Here is a 24733-nt window from a genome sequence, read left to right as displayed (position 1 = left end):
TGTATCTCCTCATTTGGCAAAGACAGTGAGAAGGTCTTGTAAGACTGATAGTTACATCTTATTAAATGGAAACAGAGAGTTGTTTTGTTGATGTACAATAATTCAAACATGCATAGAACTATGCATAGAGGAGTAACCAAAGGTGTGGACTGCAACAGTTAACACTTTACTGCCTCTCAGTGCTAAATTTATCTTTCATTGTCTACTCTACAAAAATGAATGTGAACCCTTTAAATATTTTTCCTTTGCCTGCTGGCTGAATATTAAGTTTCTGTAGAGGGTGCTGGAGAGATATTCCAGGAGGTGTTTTCCATCCTGGTTCCAGTGTGCTAGCTCAGCTGTCTCCTGCAGTGCACATAACTTCTCCGGCTGCCAGCTTCTGCCATGTAAGCACAGTCGGAGAGGCTTCTCCAGCATCTGGTTCAGTAGCACCTATAGCTTTCACAGTGCCCAGTGTCTGCAACAGAAGCAGCTTCCCCAGCCCGGCTCCAGGCTCCAACAGCACAGGCAGCTTCTCTACCATCCAGTGAGCGACGGTTGTACCTTCTCTAACAAGGTCTGGATCACACCCCTGGTGAGGTTCCTTTTGGGTATTCTATCTCAGCCCTAGGAGTAGTGGATGCTCCTTAGATCAGCTACTCCTGTCTTGTTTTGAGTGCTATTTACTTCGTACTAGCCAATTGCTCATTACTCCAATCTTCTGTTATAGTTATAATTCTTTTTTAATAAACTTTCCCCATCCAAGTTACTATGTGTCCCAGTGGCAAGGAACATCCCCAGAATCCAGATCTTGGTTTCTAAATACCATTCTCCAATGGCTCATTCCAGGGCTGAGGCAGGAAAAACACAATATGAGCTTGGAGCATCCTATTACCAGAAGGTAAGGAAATGCTCAAAACAAAAACTCAAAAACAAACAAATAAAAGGATGGGAGCATGTCACCTCAAAGAAATCCCAGTCTCCAAAGCTGGAACAATTTGACCAATGAAAACAAATATTGGCTCATAACCCAAAATATCATATAAATATACATGAGTCCATACTGATATAACTAAACGATGGAGTAAATACGGAAAAGACAAATCTTCCTTACAGAAGAGTTCCAAATAACATATGTAGACACTCACCTCCCAAAGATGTGAGCTTAATTCCTGCCCTTCACCCTTGAGGGCAGGCTAGACTTAGTGACTTGCTTTCCAAAGAATAGAGTTAAAAAAAAAAAGAAAAATAGTAACTGTGGAGAAACCTGGCAAGCACTACACATCAGCAAGTGAAGAAGGTTAACTAGGTGCTGACATTATTATGATATCATATGAATGCCATGATACCCCTGATACAATGTAATAAAAAAGGCATTTCACCTCAGTGATATTCTTTTTAAAACCCATAATACTCCTAGTCTCATGATGAGAAAAACACCAGACAAACAGACTGGGGGCCATTCTACAGGATGCCTGGCCAGTAATCCTCAAAGCTGCCAACGTAATGGAAAACAATGACTTAGAAATTGTCACAGACCAGAGGAGACAGGGGGAGACATGACAATGAAATGCAGTGTTGTGCCTTGGATTAGGTCCTGGAATGGAAAGAAGATGTTAATAAAAAACTGACAAAATCCAAATAAAGTCTGGGGTTTATCTCACAGTAACGTACCAATGTCGGTTTCTCAGTATGACAAACTAACAGTAAGATGTTAACAAGGGGGAAAACTGAATGTGGGTTAATGAGAACGCTCTACTATCTTTGCAACTTTTCTGTAAATATAAAATTGTTCCAAAATAAAATGTTTACTGGAAAAAAAAACACTACTGTGGTTACTGTCTCCTGATTGAATACTGACTGATACAGGGAACGAGTTTGAGCAATCATTTTATAGACCTAATATATATCTGTAATAGTAGAGTAATTGCCACAAATCACAGGTAACAAGACCCAGTGCTCGAGCTCAGAATAGCATTTTCTTTTGTGCTTAAAAAAAGTGTCAGAAATGTTTTCTCAGAACATCTTTGAAAGCTTCAGATATCCATTCATGTTTATTTATGTTTTTGTTCATTATAAAAGAGCCAAAACATGAGTTGTAGAGAATAACCTAGAATTTGCCTCGATATCATCTTCCAGGACTGAAAGAACACGTGTTTTCAGAATTCTAGAGGCTTCATTCAAAAATCAGTAAACTCCTAAATAAAGCGGTTTATTTTCTAGAAGGCCTAAATTAATTCTAGAGAGTCTGAAACCCATGTAGGCTTTTGTTTTGTTTACACAAGCATTCTTCAGTCTGATCTCTTAACTCGAAGTAGGCTGCCGTTCTTCTGAGACCAAGCATGAATACAACTAAAATTATTCCACATCATTTTTTTGCCCTGGAATTAGTAACGAACCTCACTTTTCAAATGACAAATACATCCATTCTTCTCTTTCCCACTAGTTTATATAATAATGTTATTTTTCCTCAAAATGTGTAGGCACAACTGATTTTTAAGCTGGAAAAGTCCATGAAAGCCACATCCCATTTGAGGTCAGTTGGCCAGAAAAATGGACAGGAGCCAAATCCCACATCCCAAACATTTTGCCTCAATAGCATGTGAACACAGTGCCCACTCTCCTCCTAGACTCCAACAGAAGCAAAACAAAGCCCTGCAAGACAGACACACATTGGGATTGGAAGTCTGTTGGGGGCAGAAAGACACACACACACACACACACACACACACCTCTCTCTCTCTCTCTCTCTCTCTCTCTCTCTCTCTCTCTCTCTCTCTCTCTCTCTCTCTCTCTCTCTCTCTCTCTCTCTCTCTCTCTCTCTCTCTCTCTCTCTCGCTCTCTCTCGCTCTCTCTCTCTCTCTCACTCACTCACTTTCTAAGATATGATAAAAAGGCTCCGTCACACAGAATATTCTGTGCACAGACAGCGCAAGGACTTCCCCTGGAAATGCTGTTTCAGGGACAGCCAAGAGATCGCAACACTAAAACAAGCAGTTCTAATAAGATAAAGACTCATCTCCCGATTCCAAATGTAAGCTAGTAAAAATTCTTAAAACCAGCTTATCTATACAGCTTGAAGTCCTTTTGGACTAGTTTCAGACAATTGTTTTGCAGCAATGAGGACAAAGTTGTGCTGTCATGAGAGTCTGCCAATTTTTAAAACTATTATTTCCTTTCTCTAAACAACGGTTTGTGCATTAAAATTTAGTTGCACTTTGATTTCCTCTCGCATTTCTCAAAGCAAAAAGAAATATAAAGGAATAGGAAGTATACACAGAGTTAGCCAGAAAACTTAAGCTTTAACTGTGAAATTTACAAAAGCAACTATATTTACTACGTGACATTCCATCATTTAATACTCATAATAAATAATTTGGGGTTTTAAGTGCAACCCGCTTATAGTTCAAAATATCATTATTTAGAATTATAATTCGACATAACAGAGACAGATTATATACTATATTACATTTAATTTAATACCAAGCTGTTCATAAATTTTCATTTGTTACCAGTATTCCTCCCCAAGTTATCCCAGCAAATACTCATTTGCATCTCAGAATGCAGAGATAAATATGTTAAGCATTGAAAAATATCAATTTTACTTCTGAATTAAAACTAACATGTGGAAAATTTTAATCATCAATAGACAAATCGAGAAGTAAAAATAGAACTTTAGAATGCAATAGCTATGTTGCCATAACTGCCCTACTCTGGAAAAAGCATTTGCATTTACAGAAGTATCAGCAGCAGATTATTGAAATCTTCCTTCCAAGTACCTTGCTTCATACTCAGTTAAAAACAGTTCTGTGTGTAATAGATGTAGAAGTTTAAAGGAAACTGTATTACTGAATTAGGCTGAGAATTCACACCACATTCTGTATAGGGATGAAAAGGGAAACCAGTGGCTCAGGACAATCTGCAGACGAGGGGGCGCATACAGCACAAACACCCCGAGACAGACAACAGCAGGTGGACACTTACCACTGGAGCAGTTGGTCCCCCCCCAGCCAGGCTCACACTGACAGGTGTTTGGAGCAATGCAGCGACCGTGGACACATTTATCAGCACAGTGGGCTGTCAGAGAGAAAAATCAATCAAATAAGGAAAGTTGGCAAGAGAAAAAAACCCCAACAACACAGCTGTTTCACATCCCGGTCTCAAGTATCACTTAAAAACAACATGCATGCTTGATAATTTTCTTCAATCCATTCCTCAGCCCTCTTACAGTCTGCAGTGTAACTAAACAATTCTCCTTCTTATTTTGATATTTCTAAATAAATTCCTTCATTTCTACTATTTAATTCTATTTCATGCTAAATTACGAAAAAGTTTCAAGGGAAATTGTCTAGTCCACATTTTTAAAAAAGTTATTAGTGACTACCAAATATATCCTCTTTGTTTCAGGAGAAGCATATGTGGATGTGAATGCAAAAACAAATCACAAAGCAAGATATCAGGACTCCAGGCCGCCAAGGAGACTGAGAGATATCCCCTTCACGTAATGCCTTTACTAGAAACAACAGTCAGATTTCTTTGTGCATGTGTCATTCACAACTATGATGCAGCAGAATTAGATGCCCTTTTTCTATTTGAGGAGAATATTTTAAAATGGTCACCCAGTTCTCAGGAAATAGTAAATCTCAATTTCTCTTCCATCAGTGAATATCTTAGCTGTGATACCCCTTACCCCTAGAGGGTAATCCATTGCAAACGTGAGTGGACTGGGTAGTCTGATGATTTTCAAAGCAAAGTTTAGTGGGCTGATGGAAAGGGACATCAAAAATACGCTGTGCTGAACATCAGCATTCCTTCGACTTTAGTGCCACTTACATTGATGAAACATTTTTTTAAAATACTCAGCCAGATGAGTGGGAACAACCTGGAAGAGTTTTGGGTTAAGGTACTCCAAAGTTTTATATAAGGATGGGATAAGATGTCTTATGCTTTAGAGATAAGTTTTATTAATTCATGTCTTATTACAAAAGTAAACAGGTCTACATTCCAAACATCAAATACCAGTACGCAAAATAAATCTCATCTCCTTCCATCAACTAGTAATATTTTTGTGTAAAATCTTTCAGGAATTTTTCCTATTTATTTTCTTCTCAAGGAAAAAAGAATAAGATTGTAGTATTTTTCAATATGCCTTTCCATTTAATATAATGGGAAAATCTTTCCATGTCAGTAAATATTTTTATGTGATTTATACACTTGTATTCGTATGTGTGCATGCGTGTGCATGTGTGTGTATACAATATCTATATTGCTGGAATAAAAATGAAAATAATAATCACTTCCAAATTCTTTATCAAAAAGATTTAGACATGAAGAGATTAAAGGGAAAGGCATTTTAGATGATGAGAAAGCAAAAACAAAAGGTACAAAGGGAAATGAATGGAAATGAGGCTTATTTGAATGTAGTTTTTGAGCAATAGCTTTGGAAAGAGAGATACCTTAAAAATCAACTAAGGTGTTAGGACTTTATTCTGAGAATTAGCTGAGAATATTCTAACGAAAAATATAAATTTATTACAAAACCATTAGGTAGAGAATACCACAACATAATAAAATGACCGTAAATTTCAGGAAATAGGCTCACTTCCACCATTGGAATAATTCTTTAGCTCCCAGACAATCTGGTGTGGGGTGCCAGGCCAAGCAGGCTAGGGAGGTTGGTCTAGAGTAGAGATTTTGATACCGGAGTTCAAAGGAGATGTTTAGGAACATATTTGATTCAGACAATTATATTTTTAATTGTAATTAAAAACAAAATCTGCCTATAATATATGAACACACTGGCCCTACAATATGCTGACATGCTGCCAGGTTACGCCAGTATGTGCCAACTCAGAGTTCAGCATTTCCTGCCATGCCTATGTATGAGTTTGATATTGTAGATGTGTCATTTGTTTGTAAGGTCATAGAACTACACTGTTCTTTCTTCAAAATTTAGATAAAATTTAGATATGCACATACAAGCCAGCAAAGTACCATAACTGACATATGCAAAGATAAATTAAATGCCACAGAAGGCTCAGGTCTAACAGTGCATGGCACTTTCTGGATGCTGCGTCACATTATGTTGCATGGTAGAACGTGCACACAGGACACTCCCACCTTATAGAGAGTGCTGGTACCGCTTGTAAATATCAAAGTGCTTTGTCTCACTTATGTACTGATGACATCCCTATTTGCAATATATTGTTAGTGATCAGTCTTCAAACCCAAATTTACCAATTTCTCCTCCTTCAAGATACTAAAACTATTTAAAATTCTGTTTGTACACCTTGAAAGTTTTAAAAAGTAGATACTATTCGCCTTTAGTATGAAATAAGAATTTTCTGATATTGTGTATTTAAAAGAAAACACAGAAATTAAATATGATGGTTGATGAAAAGAAGTGTACCCATATCCTCAAATTTCAAACTTTTGTGTTTATTTAAAAGAGTTATTGTTTTCATCTATTTATTTTATACTAAGGAAAGGTTGTAAGTGTTAACTTGCACATTTATATATTAATAAAATGCTACTTTAGAAGACATACAGATGGCCAACGTGTATGTGAAAAAAATGCTCAACATTACTAATCATGAGAGAAATACAAATGAAAACCACAATGAGATATAACCTCATACCTGTCCAAATGGCTCTTATGAAAAAGACAAGAAATAACAAGTGTTGGTGAGGATATGGAGAAAAAGAACACTTATGCACTGCTGATGGGAATGTAAATTGGTGCAGCCACTATGGAAAATAATATGTTGGTTCCTTAAAACATTAAAAATATAACTAGCATATGATCCAGCAATTCCACTTCTGGGTATTTACCCAAGGAAAACAAGAACACTAATTCAAAAAGATATGTGCACCCCCGTGTTCACTGCAGCATTATTTACAATATCTAAGATGGAAACAACCTAAGTCTCCAAATGGATGAATGGATAAAGAAATTGTGGTGTATATATACACAATAAAATATTACTCAGCCATAAAAAGTAATGAAATCTTGCCATTTGGAACAACATGGATGGGTTTCAAGGGCATTATACTAAGTGAAATAAGGCAGAGAAAGATATGATCTCTCTTTCACGTAGAATCTTAAAAAAAAGAACACAAACACCCAAGTTCATAGATACAGAGAACAGATTCGTGGTTGCCAGAGGTGAGGTTATGTGTAGGGGTAAGAAATGGGTATAAACTATTTTACTTTTTAGTTTAAATAACTTGAATTTAAAAATCCACTACTTCGTTTGCATATCTTGGGCATCCATATAAGATTTTATTTGACAAAAATATCAACTCTACCATTTGAGAATCTGAAAATCTCTGGATTCCCAGGACACTGGATTGGATATGAAACTGGGGTTTCATATCTACCTGGGAGGGGGTGGCCATGAGAGAAGGATTTTGGGGGTGTTCATGGGCAGGTCTCAATTCGTTATTCTCCCTTTCTTCTCTCCCCTTTCATTTTTTCACTCCTGTCTTCCTTTTATGTTCTTTTGCCACTCATCTTACCTTCCCCACAAACTACTTCTTTGATATGCACAGTAACCATGGAGGTTGCATATTAAACTTTGGTACTAGTTGTAGTTGTGTTGACTCTTAACCCTGGGGTGACCCCTGAATCAAGCAAGCAGGTCTAGCACCTTTACTCTAATATCAACATGGATAAAGAAATGAATGTGTTGAACATGTGTCCCAGAGGGTTAAGAATCAAAATTGCATATGCTCGGATTCCAATCAATTGGTTTTTGTTGCTCTTGTTTTGTTAATTCAAAAAAAAAAAAAAAAGAATATTGAGTAAATTTCTAAGTGTAAAAATCAAAGAAATCTGCTTCAGAACGCTTTGAAATTGCCAAATAATCATATGAATGCTCTCATGTTTGATTCCTGATAGCACAAATTTTGTGTTCTATGAAATGAACATCAAGAAGTTCAGTTGATTATAACAGATGAAAAAAAAATCGTATGATGCTAATTTTAAACTCTAGATTATTTTTATGAAAGCCTCGAACTAACAAATATATGGCCAAAATCTGAAGCAAAATTTGAATAAATAGCAGAAAATAAATTTGTCTGTAAGTTTATCAGGAATTGGAAAGGGGAATCTGCTTTCTTAACGATTTTTTTCCTTAATTAAAGCAAAAGCCAATGTAATTACCTCTGAGTATTGAAGCCTAAAGTCCAAAAATGATCTAAATCATGGGAAATATTGATGGTATGGATTCTAAAAGGAAAGAACACTAAATTCTAGTGCGATGGTGCAGAATCTACACACAGCATTAGATGCTGTCACATAAGTGTCATCTCTGTTCCATGCCCTTATCCCAGCAGCTCTAGACTCTCTACACCCCGTACCTGTAAGATTGGCAGGAGTGAAAATTGCCAACAGAATAAGCTGACAGACAAAAGAGAAAAACAGAATAAGCTGACAGACTCCTGAGTCTCTGCTATTCCAATTCACCAAGAGGCAGGAACACTAACTATGGTATATGTGGTGACGGATTCAGACCCTCCCTCTAGATCAGTTGATCTAGAGCCCCACCCCAGCCTCATCCTTCTTTTAGCTTCAGGTACCTACTCTGGACACTGAGCTTCCATGACTAAAACTTCACATGGAAACCCAGGTAGGTTAAAGACATGAATCTTTCTTGTGGAAAAAACCCAAAGTGACCTAGAAAAGAGAAAGGGAACAGAGATCCCCCTTAGCAAATGTTCAATAGTTTAGATTTCAAGGACAGGTACAAAAGACCCATCATAGGTGTGGCTCTCATATCAATGGAGTCATTTTATTTTTTGTTCATGTCCTTTCTTCTTATTTTTAAAAGGGCGATTTAAACCAGGAATGGCTAGCAAGGATGATAAATCCAATATGAATTATTTTTCACATCCCTCTTTAAGAAAATCATCGTGTATCATATTCTGAGTTTTCAGCACTGTTTTGGTAGATGTAAGCTGAATATCTGGACTCACAATAAGTATACTGCTACAGACACATAAAGTTGCAAGGGGCAGCCAAGGCATCTTGTCCCTCAAGAACTGGAACGTAGGAGACACTAATGATAAGAACATGCCACGTTTTTGAAGTGAAAGCTGTGGACAGCCTGTCTGCCTGATGAACAGGTGAAGAATGACACGATGACCCTGGAATCTTTTCTAATTATGCTCCTGTTTCAGCCTTAGTTCCTAAATCCATTAAAATCCCATCATCAGCGCCATGGACCTCATTCCTTTCACTTGCAAATACTTGGCTTTAGTACTGAGAGCCACCAAATACACTCAATAATTTTCTCTTCTGCCACCTACATTTCCCTTTGTATTTACACCTAGGGTATGACAAAAAGGTGAAAGTAAGAGTGAACAGACAAAAGACTCCTTTATAAACCAATTATGTCTCTAAACACAGTATCTACCTTATATTATAAAGGATATAATATAATCGATTCATTTAAATTAATGTTTAAAATGTTTCCATGATCAAAGTATTTCTTGAAAAGAACTGTCGAATAGAAACACAAACCTTCAAGTTAATCTTTTTCCTCAGAAGTTTTTTTTTAATTTGGTCTTATGAATAAAGAGCATAAGTCATAAGTCTTGTTTTCGTTCATTTATTCTGAGTTCCTACTGAGGAACACAGATATTTAGAGTTAAAGGTGCCTCTAGTAAACATCATTCCCACATTTTTCAGACAAGAAAAATAAAACTTGAAAAATGAAATGATTTCCCCAGTATTTATAGCTGGAATTAGAGGCAGAAGTAGTATTAAACCTTGGTGCCTGACTCCCAGTGGAACAAAATTTAAGATGGGTTTTAATGAGGGACTTGGAGTAGGAGAGTAAAAGATGGTAGAGGTTGTGCTGGGTCAGAAACTAGGGCAGGTGTACTACATGGCAAGAGTCGAAGTTATAAGATTCAAAGGAGGAAGAGAAAGAAAGTAGAGAGTTGACTTCCAAGATAAACTTTCTCTACTCCATACTTTGGTTTGAGGCCAATTATATGTAAAGTCTTTACAAAATCTAACTGCTACTACAGTATTCAAGTACAGACAGGAATAATTTTGTTTTCATATTTCCAAACATTATATTGCAGCTTACCCTATTTTATTTGTTTATAAAATGGAAGGGAATTCTCTTTTCCTTCAATTTAATATTTACTGATGAAGCAGACATATTGCTAGGCACTACAGTGGATACAAAGAAGGCAAATCAGGAATTTAGTCTGCATAGGAAGTCATTTATAGGCCCCTATAACCCAATAAACACAGAGCAGAATGCAGGGGTGATAACAGAGGCATGAGCAAAATACTGTGAGAGCACATTCAAGGATTCCATTTATATGCAATGTCCATACAGGCAAATCTATAGAGACAAAAAGTATGTTAGTGGTTGTCTAGGGCTGGGAGAGATTAGGGTTGAATGTGAGGTGATGGCTAATAGGTACAGGGTTTTTTTGAGGTGATGAAATGTTCTAAAATTGAGTAATGGTTGCACAACTCTCTGAATACGAAAAACCATTGAATTATAGACTTTAAATGGTTGAATTGTATGGTATATGAGTTATATCCCAATAAAGCTCTCATAAAAATACTGTGATTGCTGCAGGAAGTAATTCCAAATGAAGTGAGATGAAAGAGGGTCTCATGAAAAGAGACAACATCTGAGGTGATGAAGTAGACACCTTTGTAATAAAATTGCAGGAAAGAAAGGCCAACAACAGCTGCCTCATACTGTATTCTCCTTCCATCTCGTCCCCAAAGTTGCATAACCCACTGCTTGGGGTCAGGGGCTCTTGCTCCACAGCCACCAGTGTTCATACATGTAACCTGTATAAATGGCTGATTAGTCATGAAGAATGAGAGAATGCTGGGTGCCTACGAATTTGTACTCAGTAAATGTAATAAAAAGAAAAAAAAATCCATATCTAAAATTATTTTCCTTCTATTCCTGTTAAGGTTTTCGTGACTCTTAAGGACAAATACTAGGAACAATTACTAACAGTGTCTTTGGCAGACATCACTAATTATATATCAAATGTGTATTCTTGCCTTCAGCTTTATTAACAGAATCCCACTTTTACCAGGGGCAATAATGTGACCCACCATAAACGACATTTCCCAACCCTCTTTCTAGATTGAAGTGTCCATATGGAAAACAGTGTAGGGGGACAGATTTGATTGGTAAACGCAATTCCCCTTCTCTTTCTCCTTCCTAATGCTGGGTGTGTGGACAAAATGGCCAAATCTGCAAATACTATCAGGTAATCTGAAGGAAGGACACAGAGAATCATGGAAGCCTTTGCTGTGAATTTCTTGCATGGGTTAATGAATGTCATAAACCACCTACTTTCTGAAAATAAACCTCAAGTCTGTATATACTTCTATTTTTCAGATATCTATTTATTATAGCCAACCGTGATTCCTAACTAATACATTTCCTCTTTGGAAGATATCGATTCTTAAATAAAAAAAAAAAAATCCATAATAGCAGAAAATTATTATCTCAAAAAATGTCAAAAAAGCATTTGGCAAAATCCAACATCCATTCCTGATAAAAATTCTCTGCAAACTAGGATGAAAAAGGAATTTCCTTACCATGATAAAGGGCAAATATGAAAACACCTAGTACTAATATTACATGCAATAAAAAAGAGAATGAATGCTTTCTCCCTAAGATTAGGAACAAGGATATCTACTCTTATCATTTCTATCCAGTATTGTCCTAGAGGTTCCAGCAAGTGTAATAAGGTGAGAAAAAAGAAATAAAAAACATCTAGATCGGGAATGAAGAAGTAAAACTGCCTTTATTTACAGATTATGTAAATATATACATGTATGTAGAAAATCTGATGGAATTTACAAAAAAAGTTACTAAAAATAACAAGAGAATTTAACAAGTTTGCAATGAACAATCAGAAATTGAAATTTTAAAAGCCATTTAAAATAGCATCAAAAATATGAAATACTTAGGGATAAATCTGACCAAAGAGGTGAAAGACCTATACACTAAGAACTAACAACATCGTTGAGAGAAATTAAAGAATTGAACAAAACTATCAACTAATCTGGCCTCCTTGACACTTATAGAACACTCCACTCAACAATAGCAAAATATACATATTCTCTCTACTAGAGAGACAGATGACTCAATATTGTTAAGATATCAATTCTCCCCCCAATAGATGTATAAATTCAATATAACATCGATCAAAACTCCAGCAGCTTCTTTTTGGTAGAAACTAACAAGCTGATTTTAGAATTCATAAATAAATGCAAAGTCACTACAATAGCCAAAACAACTTTGAAAAAGAAATACAAAGTTGGAGGACTTATGCTACTTGGTTTAAAGACTCATAAAGCTATAGTAATCAAGAAAGTATGATGTTGATGTACATAGAGACAAAAAGATTAATGAAAGAAAATAGAGAGTCCAGAAATAAATCTGCACATATATGGACAATTATCTTTTGACAGAAGCACAAAGGCAATTCAGTGAAGAAAGAACAGTCTTCTCAACAATGCTGGAAAAATTGGATATCCGTATGCAAACAAATAAACATGGATATGTACTCTCACACCATTTACAAACGTTAACTCAAAATGAGTCATAGACCTAAATGTAAAATCTAAAAAAGTATAAAACCACTAGAAGAAAGCATAGGAGAAAAACTTGTGACCTTGAGTTGGGCAAAGATTTCTTAGATATGGCACTAAAAACACGATCTGCCAAAGAACAAGCTAATTAATTTGTCCATCAAAATTAAAAACTTCTCTTCAAAAAACACCATTAAGAGAATAAAAAGATAAGTCACAGAATGAAAAAAATATTTTCGAAAAAATTAGCTGATAAAGAATTTATATTCGGAACACAGAAAGGGTACTAAATAAGAAAATAAACAACTTGGTTACAAATTGAAAATTGGGCAAAAGATTTGGACACTTCACTAAAGATGTACTAATGGCAAGTAAGCTCAAGAAAAGATGCTCAATGTCATTAGTCATTAGAACAGTGCAAATTAAAACTATAATTAGATAATTTTACATTATCTATCCAAAATGACTAAAATTAAAAAGACTGACAATATGAAGTGTTGGCAAGAATCTGGAATGAGTGCAACTCTCATACATTGCTAGTGAGAGTGTAAAATGGACAACACTTTGGAAAAGTTTGGCAGTTTCTAAAAAATGTTTATAGACTTTTGGATTGTTTGCAGTTTGGCTGTTACAAATAAAGCATCCCTAAACATTTGTGTACAAACATCAAATGGCTCAGTAATTCCATTCCTAGGTATTACACAAAAGAAATCAAAGCATAGTCCATACAACAACTTGTACACTAGTTCTCAGAGCAGCTTTATTTGTAATTGCCCCAAACTAGAAACGATTCAAACGTCCATAAACACATGAAAGAATAAAAAAAAAATTGGTATATCCATACAATAGAATACTACTCAGCAATAAAACAGAATGAACTAATGATCCAGAAAAAAAGATGCATCCCAAAATGATTATTCTGAGTGAAAGAGATCAGCCATAAAAGAGAACATACTATATGATTCCACTTACGTAAAGCTCTAGAAAACACAAACTAACCTAGAGAGACAGAAAGCAAATCAGTGATTACCTGCAAAAAGTGGGGGGTAGGTGAGAAAGTGGGAGGAACTACAAAAGGGTGTGAAAAAAATGTTCGTATATAATGAATAGGTTCACTATCATAACTGAGGTGATGGTTTCATGGTTGTATACATATGCCATACCTATTAAATTGTTCATTTAAATTCGTACCATTATTTTATGTCAATGTTACCTCAATAAAGTTGTTTAAAAAAAAATTAGAGTGTGAGGTGAACTTCCAGGGAGGGGCAAAGAGACTTTACTTACAAAAGAGGGCAGATTTTTTTTCAAAAAAAAAAAATCTGAGCTAACACTAAAATACTGTACAAACTTTGCAATTTCAATGAGTGTGTGGCATTGATGGATGGGCTCTCCAAATGCTTATGAAGGTAATGGCTTTAGACTCTCCCAAGAAATGATCATTTTAGGGAATGCTAATACTAAAACTCACAATACAATGTTCTACTAAGCGTTTCCTCTGCAAAGTGAATGACTTATACAGAAAAAAATTTTGTATTGAAATAGGCTATTGTAATGGATCCCACACAAAGGATTGAAATACCATCTGTGGAGCACGTAATCCTATTCATTTATTTGAAAATGGAAAGAGGTTTTAGCTTAATTCCACACATATACAGGCATTATCTATTTTGGCCACAACTCTCGTATTGTGTCTCTTTAGATTAAATCACATTTCAGAAACAGAAGTAATATGATCCTAATAGACCATAGTTTCGAACAGTTAACAAGCACTGGAATAAACTCAAACTTTCCTAGGTGCAAATTCCAAACAACACAGCCTATACTGGTCTGATGGTACAACTGCAAACAGATTTAATTTGAGAAGAACTGCAAAATCATCAGCGTACAGCATACAGCGTACAAAATCAACAGCGTACAGAGAATAAATCAGAAGGAAGATACCTTTGTTTGGGATACATTACTTGCCTCCTGATCTGTTATGTTTATGTCTGTGAGGAAAGCATGGTGATTCTATGGTAAGTGCCATACCAGGCTCCTCTGTTTTTAGAATGACATTCCTCTTGGTCTAACCACTCTTATGGAGCCATGGAATTCTTCCACAAATATTCTTTCCCACAGCATGTTTGCCACCACATGGCATTTCCCCTAGTCTGCCCTACTTCATCTTGCTGACACTTGTTTCCAGATATTTTGCTTCTGCTTACCAATACATCTGAATCACAATAATAATAAAGGCCGGCCCTAGGGGAAGTTAAGAGGGTAAGAGCCATCCTCAAAGTTAACCACTTTTCCCATTCAGCGTCCTCATCCCTCCTCCTTCCTTCGTGGTGGGTCCTGGATATTTGCCTTTGGATTCCGGTGCCCTTATGTTCTTTATACTCTCCTTCCCTGTCTTCAGTAGCTTAAGAATAAATAGAATTCGCAAACACAAGGGTTAATGACTAATAATAACAGCTATAGTCATTTCCCTTATCAGGAACACTTGCATTTCAGTATCGAAGCCCTAAACCAAATGTATGAATTAAGTGGTAGAATTTCTTCAAAAAGGGGAGGATTAAGGATCTGAGAGAGAGCTGGCAGCAGGACCTTTGCTACTGGAACACCCCACCAAAAACCAGGGAATACTAACTCAAATGCCGCCAGGAGCCAGGTGGGGTCAATGGCAAGAGCAAGCAGGTCGGGTAAGCCTGAGAAAATTCAAGAGAGCACTTGCTCATCTAAAAGGGGCAGCTCTGAGGTTGGGGGGGGCGGCGTCATAAGTTGCAAACTTATGGTTACAAAATAGCTCACGGAGATGTAATGTACAGCATGGTGACTACAGTTAATGATACTGTATTGAATATTTGAAAGTTGCTAAGTGAGTAAATCTTAAAAGTCCTCATCACATACACACACACGCAAAATTATTTTAACTATGTGTGGTGACAGATGTTAACTAGACTTATTGTGGTGATCATTTCACAATATATACATATGTCAAATCATTATGTTTTATACCTGAAACTAATATAATGTTATACGTTATTTTTATCTCAATTAAAAATAAGTATATAAAAGGGAAGCTCAATTGTCTCCTGTCAATTGCTACATAAGAATGCCAAGCCAGTGTTATCAATCACCTATTTTTTTCATGGAAGATTTTATGTGAAAATTTTATGTGAAAAAGTTTTAAATGTAAAACACTATATGGACCAAACAAAATATGACTATACATCAAATCATCCAGCCTGCTATTCTGCCATCTCTGGCAGAGACTATTGACCTGCTTTACGAAAACATAAGTGAAGGTCCTAAAATGTTCAAAATAAAGTTTTTAAGATCTTTGACAAACTTCATTTTAAACTGAACTGTCTTTTTCCCCGTTAATTTTAGTTTTTGCCCCTGTATTCTGTATCAATTGCAAATCTATCATTTATGCAGCTATTTTGAATTTAATATCAAGATCTGTTTCATATGCATTGACGACTTTACTTTTAGTGAACAACTGTTCGTAATGAAATATCTCTGTTAATAATAGTTCAAAAGTTGGAGGAGTGGCCCAGCCAATGCTGAACCCAATTGGTGAAGTCAGTAAATGGATACATCTTCCATGCTATGAAGGGAAGGAAGCATCTGCTATATCTTGTCATAACTCGATATTTTTCTTTCTTGAATTGTGAAAACAGACATTATAATTGTCCTTAGAAGAAATTAAAGAGTGGCATTAGCAGTAAGCCTGAAAAAAGACATCTATCATGGAATTCCTCCTCAACGACGACAATTCAGCATCTGTCCACAGACAAAAGTACCTCTGTGGGAACCGTGGGATCCAGCACCATACGCCAAGGGACCTGGAAGGATTCCTGCCCACTCACGCATCAGGTAGTAGGCACGCAGACCTGGGTCCCAGCTGCAGACCCTGCAGTGGCCTGTGAACCATCTCCAGCCCATTCTGGCCACGGCCCAGGGGCCCCTGGAGAACACTGTCTTAAGACACCCATGGATGAGAGAACCTTCATGGAAGTCCAGGCTTCCAACAGAGAAGCTCCAGCACATCATTGGAGAAAAAAAAGCCAAACAAAACAAGTTTGGACACACTGGCGAGGGTAAGAGGAACGGTTAGACTTTACCCCTCCCCCAAGGAACTGAGAGCATGTGAGTGAGAGTTCAGCTTCCCCAGCTGTGTAGGACTTTGTCAGAGGCCCATTTCTCTCACACCACATCCAGAGTATAGAGTTGTAAGTTGCATGACTGGGGAAAGTGAAGAGGCTGGGAGAGCAGCAGAGAGGAATCGAGAGGGCATTAAAGGAACATGGATCTTACTGTGTCGGAGTCCATCAAGAAGCCCACCTATTACCACAGGGGGATACCTAATCTGCAGATAACCCCCATCTGGCCCATGGGCACTCCCAACACTTCATGCACCTCATCCATATACACATCCACTCTGTGTCCAGCTTTCTGTGCACATTCCAGTGGTGAGAGCAAACTTTGGCAGAAGGCTAGTGAGCATGTGCAGAAAGCTGGCTCAAATCTGTGGGCCAGAGAGAGACCACAAACTTGAGCTTTAGCTCCGCCCTTGGGAAAACAAAAGAGGCTGTCAGCACCTGGCCTGATGTGTTGCAGGATGCAGAGGAGGCACGCACGTACGTTTAAGAATTCTGCCACAAGAGGGAGCAAAAAGTGTGGAGAGAGCTTATCTATAGAAGGTCCAAGAAAGCCTCAGAATTTCTAGCAAAGCTGACAGAAGGTATTTTGTCTCAATGTAAGTAAAGACTGAAGGAGGTGACTGCTACTGCAAATGTGAAGACAGCAATACAAGACTTCAAGGGGTAGTAAATATCAAGGAAACATGACGCCACCAAAGAAACACAATAATCTTCCAGTAACCAGCCTTAAGACACAGAGATCTGTGATTTACCTGATTAAGGATTCAAAATAGCTGTTTTAAGGAAGCTGAATGAGCTACAAGAAAACACAGAAAGGTAATTCAGCAAGAACAGGAAAACAATACATGAGCAAAATGAGAAGTTTAACAAAGATATAAATCATAAAAAAAGAATCAAACAGAAATTCTGGATCTGAAGAATACAATGAATGAAATTAAAAAATGCATTAGAAAGCATCAACAGAAGAATGAATCAAGGAAAAAAGAATCTGTGAGGTAGAAGGCAGATATTTTAATATTTCCCAGTAATGAAAGAATAAAAAAAATTTAAAAAGTGAAGAAAGTTTACATGATTTATGGGATACCATCAAAAGATGTAATCCGTGAATTATTATAATCCCTGAAGGAAAAGGGAGAGGGTACAGAAAGCTTATTAAAAGAAATAATAGAGGATAACTTCCCAAATCTGGGGGAGAGGGGCGGGGGAGTGGAGATGTGGATATTTAAGTTCATGAAGCTTATAAGTCACCATACAAATTCAGGTAAGAAGAAGAAATAAATCATCAAAATTGGAAAGAAAAGTGTAAAATTGTCTCTGTTTGCAGATAATATGATCTTATATATAAAAAATCCTGAAGACTCCACCCAAAACTGTTAGAACTAATCAACAAATTCAGTAAAGTTGCAGGATACAAAATCAACATACAGAAATCAGTTGCACTGCTATATGTTAACAATGTAATATCTGAAAAAGAGATAAAGAACAATTCCATTCCCAACAGATTAAAAAACAATAAAACACTTAGAAATAAATTTAACCAAGGGGGTGAAAGACCTGTACACTGAAAACTATAAGACTTTAATGAAAGAAATGGAAGAAGACACAAATAAATGAAAAGATATTCCATGTTCATGAATCAGAAATGTTAATATTGTTAAAATAGCCATACTACCCAAAGCAATCTACAGATTCAGTGCAATTCCTAACAAAGTTCCAATGACATTTTCCCCGGAAATAGAAAAAAACAATCTTAACATTTGTATGAAACCATAAAAGACCCAAAATAGCCAAAGCCATCTTGAAAAAGAACAAAGCTTGCAGCGTCACACTTCCTGATTTCAAACTATATTACATAGCTATTGTAATCAAAACAGTATAGCATTGGCATAAAAGTAGACACATAGACTAAGGAAACAGAACCAAGGGCCCAAAAATAAACCCTCTCATATGTGGTCATATTTGATGAGAGAGCCAAAAATACTCAATGGAGAAAGGATAGTCTCTTCAATAAACGGTAGTGGGGAAACTAAATTATAGCAAGCAGAAAAATAAAATTGAACTCCTATCTTACACTACTCACAAAATTAACTCAAAATGGATTAAAGATGTTAACATAAAACCTAAAACCATAAAACTTCTATAAGAAAAGACAGGGGGAAATCTCCTTGACATTGATCTTGGCAGTAATTTTTTTGATATGACACCAAAATCACAAGCAACAAAAGAAAAAAAAAGTGGGACTATATAATTAAAAGCCCTCACAACAAAAGAAGCAAGCAACAAAATGAAAAGTCAGTCTACTGAATGGGAGGAAAGATTTGCAAATCATCTATCTGATAGGAGTTAATATCCAAAATATATAAAGAACGCACACAATTCAATAGCAAAAGAACAAACAATCCAATTAAAAAATGGGCAAAGGATCTGAATAGACATTTTTCCAAAGAAGACATACAGATGGCCAACAGGTAAACGAAAAGGACTCTATCACTAATCATCAGAGAAATGAAAATCCAAACCATAAGAAAATATCACTTCATACCTGTTAGAATGGCTATCATCAAAAGATAAGAAATAAGTGTTGGTAAGAATATAGAGAAAAGGGACCCCTTGTGAACCATTGGTGGGAATGTAAGTTGATACAACCACTGTGAAAAACAGTATGGCAATTTCTCAAAAGATTAAAAATAGAACTACCATATAATCCAGCAATTCCACTTCTGGGCATGAAATCAGCATCTCAAAGAGCTATCTGCACTCCCATGTTCACTGTAGCAGTATTCATAATAGCCATGATATGGAAACAACCTAAATGTCCTTGGGTTGATGAGTGGATAAAAAAAATGTGGTATACAGGCATACTTCAGAGATATTGTGGGTTCCATTCCAGACCACTGCAATAAAGCGAATATAGCAATAAAGTGAATATAGCAATAAAGCAAGTCTTGTGAATTTTTTGATTTCCCAGTGCATATAGAAGTTCTGTTTACAATATACTGTAGTCTATTAAATTTGCAATAGTTTTGGGTCTATAAAGCAATGTGCACGCCTTAATTAAAAAATATTTTATTGCTAAAAAATGCTAACCATCATCTAAGCCTTTAACGCATCATAATCTTTTTGCTGGTGGAGGGCCTTGCCTCAATGTTGATGAAAACACAATACTATATACACAAGGACTATTACTCATCAATAAAAAAAAAGAAAAGGAAATCCTGCCATCTGTAACAACATGGATGGCCCTGAGGGCATTATTCTAAGTGAAATAAATCAGAGAAAGACAAATGCTGTATGATATCACTCATATGTGGAATCTAAAAAAGCTTAACTCCTAGAAACAGACAGCAAAATGGTGGTCACCAAGGGTGGGGGCGGGAGGGGGTGCAAGTAGGGAATGTTTGTCAAAGATGAATAAGTTCCGGGAATCTAATGTATAGCATGGCACCTTGATTAACAATATTAATACTGTATTATATACTTAAAAATTGCTAAGAGAGTAGATCTTAAACATTCTCACCACAGAAAAGAAATGGTAATTATGTGAGATGATGGGTTACTAACTCTACTGTGGTAATCATTTCACAATATTAAGTGTATCAAATCATCACATTTATACAATAATAGATAATAAAGGTGAAAAACAAAAAACAAAAAATCCAAAGAGTCTCTGATAAAGTTAAATATTTACAATTACTAGTCTAAAGCTATATAAAAGCAAATGAAATCCCTTAAAACATTGTTCTCCAGAGTAGACTCTGAGGACTATTAGTTCCATCATGTTCTTGGAAAAAAACAGTAGGGGGAGGAGGGTGCGGGGAGGAAGGGGAGTAGGGAATTCCACAGTCAAATACGTTTAAGACATGCCTTTACTCCAAGCATTCTCAGAGCCTGTAACAAACAGATGTAAATCTTTGAGAAAGGAGATCCAGCACAAGGCATTTCCCAGTCTTACTGGATAATGCAACAGTGAATTAATTGTGCAGGGCGAGCATTCAGCAGCTCACCCTAGGTTATGCAGCTACAGATAATGTTCATGGTCCAAGTTTCTGGAAACCTATTCTCCTCCCTGGATCAACAGATAGATTTCATATGAGGTGGCACATTTCCTTTTCTATCCGTCAATTACATGCTAAGTACAATAAATTAACTAAGTTGTTTTTAGGCTTAAACATCAGTTTGGCTGTTATATCTTTAGACTTGCCATAACAGCCTTTGCCTCTCCATGGGCCCAGCTGGTCACAGAGGCGTACCTTCAGATCATGCTACCTTCTGTGACCTAACTAAGAAGACTGCTTTTCTATGTGGTGGTCCTCTTAGTGCTCTAGCTGAGTTCTTTCAAATTCTAAAATAATTTTTGGAATGATTCATCAAGGAAAAAAAACTACATCCAGAACTTGGGATATTCCTGTGACTTACGGGAAAGCACAGTGTCATGGCAGCTTTGCCTGTATCCGAGCATTGGGTGCCCTCTCCCTTTAGCATCTGTGCGTGTGGCCCAGAGGGATGTACTAGGTTTACCACCAGATTATCTGTAAAAGTGCGGAGAGCTGTTATCCCAGACTAAAGAATGCAAGTTCTGTCACCACCTGGTCATGTCAATGTTTTGAGGTTGGTTATTTAGCTCAAAATATGTTTCTTCCATCACTTTTGAATTATTTTGCTCTAAAAAGATTTAGACTATTGTGCAATAAAAATTGCTTTTCCATTCTGAGCTTTTATATTAGCTATTATCTATCTCTATAAGGAGACTGCATAAATTACTAGGCCTGTAAAAATTCTACCTGTCCTGCAAAGACTGCAATTACAGGAACTCATTTTCTAGAGATAAGGTAAGGATTTTTCATTATTTCTCTGTGGCCCTGTCTCCATAAGATTCTAAAATCAGGCTTTCTTAAGCAAAAAAAAACAGGTAACAGACAGGATTTCCATCTTTTTAGACTGAGGCTATCTTGAATTTACAGTGTTTTTAATTATTATTAAAGTCGTGGTTTCTGTTTCTAAAATCCTAACTAGTAAGTATGCATTGGCAATCAGAAAGGCAACAAAGGTTTCATGCATCATTTATCAGATGTCCTATCTTTGCTACTAGCAGAGACCAATGACCAAAACTGGGAAACAGAAGTTTAGGTTCAAATAGAGGTGTGGGAAAATTGGAATTTCTGCTGGTGCAGTATGTGGACAAAAGGCCTTTCCCAGTATTTACTAGTAGGTTCCTCTGAACCAAGTCGGGCTCCATAGCAACAGGGTCCCTATGGAAACACGAAAGAATCCACTGCCAGTGGCAGAAAGGGCATCATGGGTACATATACTTAGGGACATACCATCTGAATGCTGTCAGTTCAGGGTCCCTTTGGCTAGCCTAACGGGATTATCTTACTTTTATTTGCACTCAAAGGGTCTACTTAAGAGTCTATACTCTGAGTGTGTTTGAAAATATTTAACGAGATGACAACTGTATTATTAAACAAACCTGTGAAAGTCAAGCAAATTCAGAGCAAAAATCTCAGATTGCCTTTAACTCCAGAGAGGTGATCCACCTCTCCTTAAGCCCTCACTGTGCTGCCCTAAACCCTCTGGAGAAGCCCAGGTTGCTCATACACACCCTCCGCGAAAGGCTGAATCTTCACAGCCCCAAACATGGCATCTTGCCCTACACTCCAGCTCTTCTCATCCTAAAAAATCTGAGCCCCAAACTTTTCAGCAGTCGAAGACCAAAATGACATGAAGCCTGGATAAAGAATGAAATGCGCCTTTCCATCATCTCCAGAAACAAGTACATGCAGCACAGCTCTTCTCAGAAAGCCTTGCCCATTTGCCCAAGCCTGCAGTGCCCCTCCTATGGCTGACATTGGGTGCTGAAAATCTTTTTTCATTCCAAAACAAAATTTATGACAATATGATCCTGAGTTAGCTTAGCGAATATTCCAGCTCACAAAGAGAAAGCTCATTTTCTTGAGGACAATAGCAAGAACGAGAACCTAAGACTTTCCAGTTAAATGGAGAAACTAAGTATAATAGGAGTCTATGGCTCTGTGCATGATTCAGGAACCTCAATTGGTAGCTCCATGACTCAAGAGGTTCAAAGTGCTGTAGGACCCCAGACAGAGTCTAATACAGGGATGAGAAATGTAGGGCACTTGGGCCACCCAAACAACATGACGGAAATCACCAATGGGTCACTCTGTCTCTCTCTTAGCACAGGCATTGATGGCCTCATAAACACAATGTTCCAGGTAGCTGTTTCTAAGAGATGGTACCTTCTCTCCCAAAAAGGAAGCTTTTCGTTAATTCCAATTTAATACAACAGTATTCCAAAACAAAAAGAAGAAATATGGGGAAATGCATGGGTTATATGGCAAATAACCTAACGTGGCACCTTGAAATGCTACCTGTGTGGTATATCTGTCTCCTGGAAGGAAAATAGTCCTAGGTAAGTGAGTTGCATATGTATTTAAGGCCTTAACTCAAAATTTGGGTTTAAAACCCACTGCTTACTGAAGCGTGACATTCCGACAAGAAGTTTATCTACAGGAATTATTTTTTGTATAAACACCAACCACAGTTCTAGTTTCTGATTTGTCTACAGCCAGTTCAGTTTTTCACAAAATTGGCCAAGTTAAAAATCAGCTGTGAATATTCATTCACTGCTCTGGTAATCAATTGTCACACTCCTCTTCACTAAAAACAGGAAATCATATACAGTTCAGTGTGTGGGAGTTAAGGCTTCTCATTTACAGTTCCAAAGTTCTCTTAATGAGTGCCAAAGACAGGCAGTACACATCCATGGGAACCGACCTACCATCAGAGCTAGCCTACAAGGCAATCAAGCGGGTGACCCAGTCCCAAACCTCTCCTATATCTGTCTTCCTTGCATGCCACACTGCCTGCAATGCCCCCATTACAACTTTAATTTGAAGTTAGCATTTGAGCTCCTCCATTTAACAAACAAAGGGTAACAGAGTTGTCTACCAAAAAGGAAACATTCATCAGAATGTTCGCTTCCTCTGCAGTAGCATCCAGTAGGAGAAAACTGGGCATCTGGGCAAAAGAATGGAAGCTAGACTAGAGAAGGGATCCCTGGCCACGCCCTTTGTCCATTCACAATTCTGGTGCAAGCGGCTCTGCTTAAAATGATCTCTTCTCTCCCATTTGCCGAGCTGTGAAGCCAAGGACATGAGAGAATGTATGGCCGGCCTTATTTCAAGTCAACCAATCCTTCCCATAGGGGAAGAGTTGTCAACTTCTCACTATGCTGCTGCTTTTCCTGTGAGTTTTTCCTCGTCCCATGAAACCAAATCTACAGGCAATCTGCACTTGCTAACAGGTTGAGTTCCAGGATGTGTTTGGAAATTGGTGTCTCCCTCCAAACACATTTTCTTGAAGTTCTAATGTTGTAAATAATGGTTACATGCCTAGGGCAGCCTCAAATGCTCATTTACTCCACAACTACAGTACTGCGGAATCACAGAGTCTGGGTATCAACTCCTTCCCGCGGATCAGAGCGTTCACATTTCAGTTCGGGCTGTCTTGAGCTCCCCTGACTGCCACAGCACCAGAGATTATCCCTCTCTTCTCAGTGCTCATAGTAGGGGGGCCATGGGAGAAGACAAGAAGCTGTCCTGGCTCCTAATCATCCCTGGAACTGCAAACAGTTGAGGTCTTGGGAGAAGGGAACCTGTGGAACTTTGGGGTAAAGACAGAATGGAGCCCCGTGACATTGTTGATGATAAGGGGCTCCAAAAGCCCTGGGCTTTCTGTTGATTTGACTCTGGCATTTGTTATTCAAGTCTCAGTCTCCAATTGTCTGCATTATCAGCCCCCAAATCAACCAGTTAACTCTCTCTACTGCCACTTGTTGTTTCTAATCAGCATTTTTATCACCTCGCCTGTTCCTGTCATTGAAACCAAAACATAAATGGCACTAGGAAATAATGTGCCTTAAATCTAAGCGATACAGAATATAACATCTAAAATAGACAATGGGTGCAGTATGTTCCATTGAGATAGTAAT

The 24733-nt window shown here is 37.3% G+C and overlaps 1 protein-coding gene across 1 annotated transcript in view; it reads right to left on the bottom strand.

Moving 5' to 3' along the window:
- The window catches only part of MEGF10 (multiple EGF like domains 10), a 116376-nt gene that overhangs the window by 76764 nt on the left and 14879 nt on the right, over window positions 1-24733 (bottom strand). The window contains exon 4 of the mRNA XM_006913339.1: window positions 3964-4056. Within this exon, the coding sequence (XP_006913401.1) occupies window positions 3964-4056 (93 nt within the window). The remainder of the gene's footprint in view (window positions 1-3963; window positions 4057-24733) is intronic.

This window comes from Pteropus alecto, unplaced genomic scaffold, assembly GCF_000325575.1.
Source record: "Pteropus alecto unplaced genomic scaffold, ASM32557v1 scaffold20, whole genome shotgun sequence".
NCBI lineage: Eukaryota > Metazoa > Chordata > Mammalia > Chiroptera > Pteropodidae > Pteropus > Pteropus alecto.
This window is presented reverse-complemented; position numbering and strand designations above follow the sequence as displayed.